General features: G+C 41.2%; 1 protein-coding gene across 1 annotated transcript in view; it reads left to right on the forward strand.

The window, feature by feature from the left end:
• The window catches only part of LOC129226596 (SEC14-like protein 2), a 190,630-nt gene extending 180,985 nt beyond the window's left edge, over positions 1-9,645 (forward strand). The window contains exon 14 of the mRNA XM_054861220.1: positions 9,395-9,645. Within this exon, the coding sequence (XP_054717195.1) occupies positions 9,395-9,480 (86 nt within the window). The 3' untranslated portion in view covers positions 9,481-9,645. The remainder of the gene's footprint in view (positions 1-9,394) is intronic.
• The last annotated feature ends 1,081 nt before the right edge of the window (positions 9,646-10,726 follow it).

Raw genomic sequence — 10,726 nt, forward strand, 5'->3', positions numbered from 1 at the left:
ATATTTACAAATATTGTATGGTGAATTTTATCGCCAATTGGCATGTACCCATGTTACGGTTCCACGTTATGATAATTTCGTAATTTACTCGTCCATCTTATGATATTTTTGTTCTTAAAATTGAAATAGAAAAAGAACAAAATCGAATTTTCGAAAAATCGCTCCGAGGCGCATACCCCCATGCTACAAACTAACTTTGTGCCAAATTTCATGAAAATCGACCGAACGGTCTAGGCGCTATGCGCGTCACAGAGATCCAGACATCCTACAGACATCCTCCGGACAGAGAGACTTTGAGCTTTATTATTAGTAAAGAAGTGAATATCATTTTTTTTTACTCTACGAAATTTGTCCGGACTAACCGGAGATCCGGATTAACGGAGGGTCGGGTAAACGAGGTTCTACTGTACTTATGTGTGCATTCTCGTGTTTTATAATGCTGCAAAATTTGGAGTTGAGGAACTACGTAATCTCAAGTGACGCGTGTTCAACAATCAGGCTTAAAAAAAAAAAAAAAAAAAAAAAAAAAAAAAAAAAAAAAACGTACAATTTGGGGGCGGAGTGCAAAAAAGTAACCAGAAAGGAAACATTTTAAATACCCCGATTACAGAATAAGCCCCAAAACAAAAGCCAGATTTTCATTTGTTCTCATTCGAGAAAAAAAATGGCAGCAGATCTTTCTTAATGATTTTCTTCACGCTACGAATTTTAATAAAAGCATTATTACGGAAAGTTGAGGTGAAGCACTGATAATAATTTGAATGAAGGAAAGCCTTCGATAAATAGGGATGTTATGTCGAAATCTAAGTGTCACGGTTTGTAAATGATAACTCCGCTGATTATTATCGGAAGATTATGTTAAATAGCCAAACATAAAGACCGGAAAATGACGAATCTATCGATACCTGGTTCGATGGTCAGTTCACTGGTGTTCGGGAGAAGTAACTTGGACATAGATACATACATAGATACATACGCTCAGTTTTTAATGATATAAGATAAGCATTCAAAAAATGCTCAGGTTATCATAAATTGGAATCACTTATGGCTCCCCCGAATAAAATGAAATTTTTCTTTCATTTTTAAACAAACAAACCAATAAACTTGAAACAATTTCAACTTCTCAAAAAAAAAAAAAAAAAAAAAAAAGGATATTAAAGGATCACAAATAAAACCGGAAAACATCTTATATGATTTTGACCTGCTGCTAGCTTTAATCTCAAAGACGTTTCTTTTAGGTAATCAATCATAAGGTCCTGTAACACTTCCTTCGGTAGTTCATGATGCTAAACTTGAATTATTGTTTAGAAATGTCGCTACTGCATTTACACGTAAAGATAAGTTTAATCATGGCCCCACTAGATGGCGCTGACGCTTAACGGGCCCTGACAATTTATGACATTTCTGTGTTAAACCGATGCAGCTCATGCATCCACCAATCGATGTCCACGTTTCAAAAATTGTTTACTTTTGATTGGACGTCACCCATTTTGACAGCAAGAGGTGCTGAACGGAACCCCTGCATCCACCAATCAATGGCAACGTAATGGGAACAGAGGCTCGCTTTACTTGTTGCCATGGGTTTAAGCGATTGTCACGGCCTATAAGAATTAAGTGGGGCCATGATTTAATCTAAAAATGACTGCTATTGTAGCCTTTTCTTTTAATGTTAAATTTCTCAAACTTGCAATACTATGCCCTAGATCGCACCTGAAGTCGCTTCCGTCATCTTGGGGCTAAGCGCTGCTTCGTTCCTATGTCTGCTATATAACATAAAGTAGCATAGTTTCCATCTTGATTGTGAAGTAATATCGAGTTAATAAAAATCCAATCTAGAAGCAAAACACGCTTCTTTATCATATCGGACATAGGAAGAAAACGGCGTTTAGCCCCAAGGTGGGGGACATGTCTCTGCTTTACTTTGGCCAATGATGTAGTTGCGACGTCCCTCTTTAGATCATAGATTTAGATCCCCTTGTCATAAATGCAGGTGTACATAAGACCCCTGGTGCAAAAAAATTTTTTTTAATGAAATTTTGGAGAGAAAACAGCTATTCATATTATATTTAGATCGTGGTTAGCACGAGAATCTTGTTACAAATCCTGTAAATAGTAAATATTGTAGGAACGTAACCTGTAAATAGTTTCCCGTAATGAATATACAACCCCTTTTTCATTCGGCTAAAGTATACGACCCCTATTTTCTTTCTTTTCATTGATAACGGTCAACGCATTTCGAGAAGCGTGTGGAATATTTGAGAAAATTCTTTTCGGTGTATTTAAGCCGTTAGCGATGGATAAACAGTTTAGTTTCGATTGATATTTCGAACTGAGAACATTTTGCTCTGTTTATAGCGAGGCATTTCGCTGTGTTGTTTTCGTATTTGGAAGTAAATACGTGTGTAAACGTTGAGTTTACGGTGTTGTGTGATAATTGCTTAATTGCTGATGAATAATTTAGCAGTTGTTGAAGATCTTTCCTGTACGTAGTGTAAATAAATTTCCTGTGTTTTTATCAAGAACTGTGTTTTTATCAAGAACTGTGTTTTCTTTTCAAGAAAGTGGAAGTCGCACCGAATCCGTTACAAATTGGCGCCCAACGTGGGGCTTCTTCTGGACTTTCTTGGAGTAAGTGTGACTTTGGACATTTTTTTTCATAAAGACTTTTTGAATTTGGACTTTATTTTTATGGTGATTACTCGCGCAATGGATGAACAATTAAAACAACTTCTTGACGCAATCAACTCTGTAAAAAATGAATTGGCGACTAACCAGGAACAGTTAAATAGTGATTTAACTGCTAAAATTACTACAAGTCAAAATGAAATAAAAAGAGACCTAACGTCGATGAAAACCATGATGGAGAATCAACTAACCGCCATGGGAGATAAAGTTGATGCTCTGGAAGAAAAATTTGATACTGTGGAAGAGCGTATCGCCAGTGTGGAAAATAAGTTGGAAGAAGAAGACAAGAAATTTACTTCATTTAAGGAAGAAATAATTAAAGACATGGAACGGAGATTGGTGACCGCGGAAAGCAGTTCTGTACAGTTTGGCGCTCCCACATCTGTTGCTCGACCGTCCATTAAACTGGCCACATTTGATGGGAAAAGTTCGTGGCAGGTATACAAGACCCAATTCATGATAGTGGCGGAAGCGAACGGATGGGACTCTGCTACCAAGGCCTGCCATCTTGCAGCATCCCTGAGAGGTGACGCAGCGGACATTCTTCAGACCCTTCCGGACAGCCAGCGCCTGGATTTCGCCGCCCTCACATCTGCGTTGGAGCTTCGCTTCGGTGAGAAGTGCCAGAAAGATTTCAGCAGACTCCAGTTGAAGTCCCGTTTCCAGAAAACCGGGGAGACCCTGCAAGAGCTAGCGGCGGACGTCGAGAGACTGTCTCATCTTGCTTTTTGCGACTGTCCTGCGGATGTTCGAGACAACCTCGCACTCAACTACTACATCGACGGGGTTCGAGATCCGGAAATCCAGAAAGCTCTACGGATGGCGGATGTCAAAGACCTGAGTTCTGCTGTTGTGTATGCGATGAAGTTGGAGGCCGCCCAGCAAGCAACCCGCAAGGATCGCCATTCAATCCGCGGCGTGAAAACTGATGAGCCTGATCCGGTTTCGTCACGCTTTGCTGAACTGGAAAAGCAAATAAAAGAAATTGCAGGAATCCTCAAAAGGACTTCGGCTCCCAAGTACCAAAATGGACAATCACTTAAGTGCTGGAAATGTGGCGGCGAGGGTCACTTACGAAGAAACTGTGAAGCTCGCCAAGAAACCAGAGGGAAGAGCACCTCCCCCTCCCAGGTCCAGGAAAACTAAGCCATGGCAATCTCGCGGGGCGGAGGTCGCCAAATTGGAATGAGCCCCATCTTAAAGTTTTCCAGATTTCATCGACGAGTGGCGGCAGTAATGGACTGTTTGTTTACGCATACGTAAACGGGTTTCCTTGCGAACTGATTATTGACACTGGAGCCAATGTTACAATCATTAGAACAGATGTGGCTCGTCAATTTGGACTCAACATTCTATGGACGCCGCCCTGCGTTACCCTCCAAACTGTGACAGGTGACAAGATCGAGATTGAAGGTAAAGTAAACTTAGAAATTGTGTTTGGAAATGCCACTTACCATCATACGGCATTCGTTGCTGCTATCACAGACCCCTTCATTCTCGGATTGGACTTTTTAAAGAAGTATGACTTCAACCTCGACTTCAAGACAAATGAGCTGCACTCGATGAGAGAAGACATAGCCGTTTTCCCCGCAGAAAGTGATGTAAAATCCGCTCATCAAATAATAGCCCAAACAGATTTATCGATTCCCTCAAGGTCAGAATCATTAATACCTGGCTCCATTGAAGAAAGCAATAGTTTTCGATTTGGACTCATTGAATACCCCAACTTAAGCAATAGCCCAAAAGGAGTGCTGGTAGCATCTACGCTGGTGGACCTTTCTAAAGATGTAATTCCTGTGCGAGTCGTCAACGTGAGTGAAAAGCCAAGGAATATCCGGAAAGGTGAAGTGCTGGCAACTTGTACTCCAGTAAACTGCATCATTAGAAGAATCAATTCCCACGAGACTGTGTCTTCTGAGTCCTTGACATCGAAGTTAATTGGGAGTGCACCCTTATCGAAAGATCAAAGAACTGCTGCGGAACAATTGGTGGATGACTTCAAGCATCTGTTTTCATCTACATCTGAGGATGTTGGCCGTACGAATTTAACGCAGCATAGGATCTACACTGGAGAACACCCCCCTATTAAACAGCATCCAAGACGACTACCGTTCGCCAAGAAGGAAGAGGTTGAGACCCTCCTGAAAGAGATGAAGGAGAATGATGTAATCGAACCGTCATCCAGTCCTTGGGCCTCTCCCATCGTCTTGGTCCGAAAGAAAGACGGCTCCACCAGATTTTGTGTCGATTACCGACGACTGAATGAAATCACCAAGAAAGACAGTTACCCTCTTCCACGGATAGACGACACCTTAGACACTCTTTCCGGACGCAAGTGGTTTTCGACCCTGGACTTGAAGAGCGGCTACTGGCAGGTTGAGATACACCCTGATGACCGAGAGAAGACAGCGTTTACAACTGGACAAGGCTTATGGCAGTTTAAAGTGATGCCCTTCGGCCTCTGCAATGCACCAGCTACGTTCGAGCGTCTTATGGAGACAGTGTTAAGAGGACTTTCCTACGAATCCTGTCTGGTCTACTTAGACGATATCATCATCGTGGGACGCAGTTTCGAAGAACATCTGGCAAATCTTAGGAAGGTGCTGCAAAAGCTTAAGGAAGCCAATCTGAAGTTAAGCCCGTCCAAATGTAATTTGTTCCGCCGGGAAGTGAACTACCTTGGTCACATCATCTCTTCTGAGGGTGTACAAACCGATCCAGAGAAGGTATCTGCGGTCAGGAGTTGGAGTCGTCCCGAAAACATCCATGAGTTGCGAAGTTTCCTGGGGCTCTGCACGTACTACAGGAAGTTTGTGAAGGGTTTTTCCAACATTGCACGACCTTTGCATAAGCTGACGGAGAGCAAGCAAAAGTTTGAATGGTCAAAAGAATGCGAAGATGCATTTCTACGACTGAAGGAGGCTTTAACATCAACGCCTATCCTCGCCTATCCTCAGCCTGAAAAATCCTTCATCCTGGACACTGATGCGAGCAACGAGGGAATTGGAGCTGTTTTATCCCAAGAGATTGACGGAAATGAACATGTCATCGCTTACTGGAGCAAATGCTTATCAAAGTCGGAGCGAAATTACTGCGTCACCAGAAAGGAGTTACTGGCCATAGTGAAAGCTGTAGAACACTTCCATCATTACCTCTATGGCCGAAAATTTCTGCTTCGGACCGATCATGCCTCGTTAACTTGGCTTTTAAACTTCAAGAATCCAGAAGGCCAGATAGCCAGATGGATACAGCGGCTCCAGGAATATGACATGGAGATCAAGCATCGAAAAGGGTTATCTCACGGGAATGCTGACGCTTTATCAAGGAGACCCTGTCCTGAGAACTGCCACTATTGTTCCCGAATCGAGAAACAGTATGGAACGACTAGCCCTACCGCCTATCAGGTGACAGTGACTCCAACATCATCAGAACCTGATCCATGGAGTGATGACCAAGTTCGAAAAGATCAACTTGAAGACCCTGACATAAAACCAATTTTAGAGTTCATGGAAAGGGACAGTCGACGCCCTAGCTGGCAGGACGTTTCCATCTTCAGTCCTGCAACAAAAAGATACTGGGCTTTATGGAACTCACTCCATTTACGGAACGGCGTGCTACACCGGAAATGGGAATCTGACGACGGCAAGACATCTAGGTGGCAGTTACTACTTCCTCGATCCAGGATTTCAGATGTTCTGAAAGAAATACATAGTAGTGCGACTGGAGGACATTTTGGTGTCTTGAAAACTCTCAATAAAGTTCGGGAGCGCTTCTTCTGGAGCAAGGCGAAGGATGACGTGGAGAAGTGGTGCCATTCTTGTGACGCCTGTGCTGCTCGTAAAGGACCGAAGAAGAGAAGCAGAGGGAAGCTACATCTGTACAACGTTGGAGCTCCTTTCGAACGAATTGGGATCGACATCCTGGGTCCTCTACCAAGAACTGCTGATGGGAACAAATACATTCTTGTTTCCATCGACTACTTCACCAAATGGCCGGAAGCATATCCCATTCCAGATCAAGAGGCTACTACCGTAGCAGAGACTCTAGTCCAACATTGGATCTCGAGATACGGAACACCTTTGCAGATTCATTCCGATCAAGGGAGGAATTTCATCTCTGCTGTGTTTAAGGGCCTATGTCAAATTTTCGGAATTGAGAAAACTAGGACAACACCACTACACCCACAATCGGACGGCATGGTGGAGAGATTTAACCGCACAATCCTGAATAATCTCTCACTTATGGTATCCAGAAATCAACAGGATTGGGACAAGAAGCTACCTTTGTTCCTGCTGGCCTACCGCAGTGCTGTCCACGAGACTACCGGATATGCTCCATCTCAGATGCTCTTCGGACGAGAGCTTCGGCTACCTTGTGATCTCGTCTTCGGTCGTCCTCCGGATGCGCCTTCATCGCCTGAGGAGTACATCCAGGATCTCCAGGCCCGGTTGGAAGACGTTCATAACTTCGCACGAGAGCGAATCAACATCGCGGCGGAGAAGATGAAGACCCGATACGACACAAGGTCTACTGGACATGAATTCAACGAAGGCGACAAGGTTTGGTTATGGAATCCCATCCGACGGAAAGGTCTTTCACCCAAATTGCAGTCGCATTGGGATGGACCCTACAAAGTCGTTAACCGACTGAATGACGTCGTAGTGAGGATCCAAAAATCACCTAATGCAAAACCTAGGGTTGTACATTATGATCGGTTAGCCCCATACTATGGCCATAGTTCATGAGTATTACGTAAACAACCATGGTTGATAACATAAAAGTTGTAGATAATTTTTGCTTTTAATGTTTAGTAATATTTCTTGTTATTATTGTGTTTTCTGTATCTGTTAGTTATTAATTAATGTGTATATTTGTAAACTTGTGATAGAAGTTTGGCACCCTTTCTGGGGATTGTACTGCCCGGGACGTGCAGTCCTTAGGAAGGGGGCAATGTTACAAATCCTGTAAATAGTAAATATTGTAGGAACGTAACCTGTAAATAGTTTCCCGTAATGAATATACAACCCGTTTTTCATTCGGCTAAAGTATACGACCCCTATTTTCTTTCTTTTCATTGATAACGGTCAACGCATTTCGAAAAGCGTGTGGAATATTTGAGAAAATTCTTTTCGGTGTATTTAAGCCGTTAGCGATGGATAAACAGTTTAGTTTCGATTGATATTTCGAACTGAGAACATTTTGCTCTGTTTATAGCGAGGCATTTCGCTGTGTTGTTTTCGTATTTGGAAGTAAATACGTGTGTAAACGTTGAGTTTACGGTGTTGTGTGATAATTGCTTAATTGCTGATGAATAATTTAGCAGTTGTTGAAGATCTTTCCTGTACATAGTGTAAATAAATTTCCTGTGTTTTTATCAAGAACTGTGTTTTTATCAAGAACTGTGTTTTCTTTTCAAGAAAGTGGAAGTCGCACCGAATCCGTTACAATATTATATTTAGATCGTGGTTAGCACGAGAATCTTATGTGATGATTAAACTTTGACTCAATAAGCGCGTATCACTTCACTATTGATCATTCTACTGGTTATGAAGCAGATAGTTTTTTTCTCACAAAAATACTATTCAATATTTCGGGGTTTTTTTGCAACTTTATTTCATGCTAACTTTCCCTGTTACAAAATTTTTATGCCTTTTTTTTATTTTTAATCGGCTACTAGGAGTCTCAGTTCAGAAGCTCCTTCGTTATCTGATTTACCTTTTTATTTTCGTCTGATGAATTTTGCAAGTTACATATTTTTCTTGTGGTTTCTTTTTTTTTTCCCCACTCACCGTCTTAGATTTATTTCTTAAGAAAAATTCTCTCTCCTGTCCTTTCTGACTGCTTTTAAATCGTGAAGAATTTGGCTTGCTTTCTAAGGAAGGATTTTTATTTTTATTTTTTATATCCTTTCTTTCCAAGTTGTTGCAGCAAAAATTCACCAATATTTTCCTAACTTATTCACCCTTAGTATTTTTTGCATTTCATAATTTGTGAACTTATTTCGTACGAAATTTCTTTCTCTCTTTCTGAGCTTCTTCTATTCTCCTTTCTTCTCTCAGGCTTCTGTTCTCCTTTCTTCTCTTAGGGTTCTTTTCTCCTTTCTTCTCTTAGGGTTCTCTTCTCCTTTCTTCTCTCAGGCTTCTGTTCTCCTTTCTTCTCTTAGGGTTCTCTTCTCCTTTCTTCTCTCAAGTTTCTGTTCTCCTTTCTTCTCTTAGCGTTCTCTTCTCCTTTCTTCTCTCAAGCTTCTGTTCTCCTTTCTTCTCTTAGGCTTCTCTTCTCCTTTCTTCTCTTAGGGTTCTCTTCTCCTTTGTTTTCTTAGGGTTCTCTTCTCCTTTTTTTTCTTAGGGTTCTCTTCTCCTTTGTTTTCTTAGGGTTCTCTTCTCCTTTGTTTTCTTAGGTTCTCTTCTCCTTTGTTTTCTTAGGGTTCTCTTCTCCTTTGTTTTCTTAGGGTTCTCTTCTCCTTTGTTTTCTTAGGGTTCTCTTCTCCTTTGTTTTCTTCGGGTTCTCTTCTCCTTTGTTTTCTTAGGATTCTCTTAGGGTTCTCTTTTCCTTTCTTGTCTCAGGATTCTCTTCTCCTATGATTATTACTTCATTTTTTTAAAACAAAAATATCAAGAGAGATACATACTAACTTTATTAACATTAGATAACATTTTTTTACTTCTCTATCCTTAATGTTCGCTAATATTTCCTATTCTTACTTTTACAGACATTTTCCAGTTCAACAATAGTTACAGTTGGTTCACCTCTCGGCGGATCATATTTAGGATCAAATCCATCCCTCTAGAGTCCTGATCTTCACCAGCTATAGGCCCTGTGACTTTTATTAATTGTAGTAATCTATTTCATGTACCCTCTTGTTTTGTCGCGTGTGTGATATTTCTAACCCGTTATTGAAAATCCTCTTTGTTGAGCTCTGTATTGATCTTGTTATTTTATTAAATTAAATATTTTATTCATTGTTTGTGGTTGCATGCGAGTTTGTTATTTTCTGAATCATTGAACTAAGGCGAAAAATTTCTGTAAGTAGTATTAAGCATGTGTCTCTTATTAAATAGTTTCATTTTCTTTTACCCCTTTTATCTTCTTTCTCTTTATTGAGCAATCACGATTGCTTATTGTTCTCACTTGACTGTTTTGATGTGCTATCATTTTATTTTCCCGCCAGCACCCTTTGCAGCATCACCTTCGACCGGCCGCCTCACGATGCTGCTCCTCTAGCGAGCAAAGTCTCCAGGTTACGTCCATATCCTACACTTACACGCATACATACACGCACGTACACACACACATATACAGACACATACACAAACACATACACACACTCAAACACATACACACACACCTACACGCAACTACCCACACACTTATATCTGCCCACAGACACAAACACATATGCCTGCACACACGTGTACATTCCCCCCCCCCCACACGCAAACACTCATACACACAACTACCCACACACTCATACCTGCACGCAGACACAAACACACATGCCTACACACATACCCCTACACACAAACACACATGCCTACACACATACACATACCCCCTACACACAAACACACATACCCCCCCCCCCCCGCCCCACACACACTCGTGATTGCGAAAAACATAATTTGAATTCAAGATGTCAAGATTCAAATTATTTTTTTTTACTTCTCTTTTCACTCACCTTTTAGATTTTTACATTCTACGCCGGATTTAGACTTGTCGTTTCCCTGAGATACATCTGGTCCCTTTTCTGTCGGTGGTGAAAAAAGTCATATTCGGCTTTTTTTTCTCCATTACGATATTTCTCTTTTCTCTGATACCTAAATCCATACTTTTTACTTATTTTTTACCGTGTAAAAAATAAGTAAAAGCATGTGTGCAGTGCTATCCTTTTTGGACTAATCTTAAGCGGGGGAATGGTATCAAGAAAGTGATGCAGGCAGGACTCCCCTGTAAGTGGGAAAAAGAAAATCCTCAATTTTAGGGGGTCTTAGGAAATTTCGAGTACAGTAAAACCTGTAAAGTTGACCACCTGCCTATGTTGACA

This window comes from Uloborus diversus, chromosome 7 (assembly GCF_026930045.1).
Source record: "Uloborus diversus isolate 005 chromosome 7, Udiv.v.3.1, whole genome shotgun sequence".
In the NCBI taxonomy this organism is placed as follows: domain Eukaryota; kingdom Metazoa; phylum Arthropoda; class Arachnida; order Araneae; family Uloboridae; genus Uloborus; species Uloborus diversus.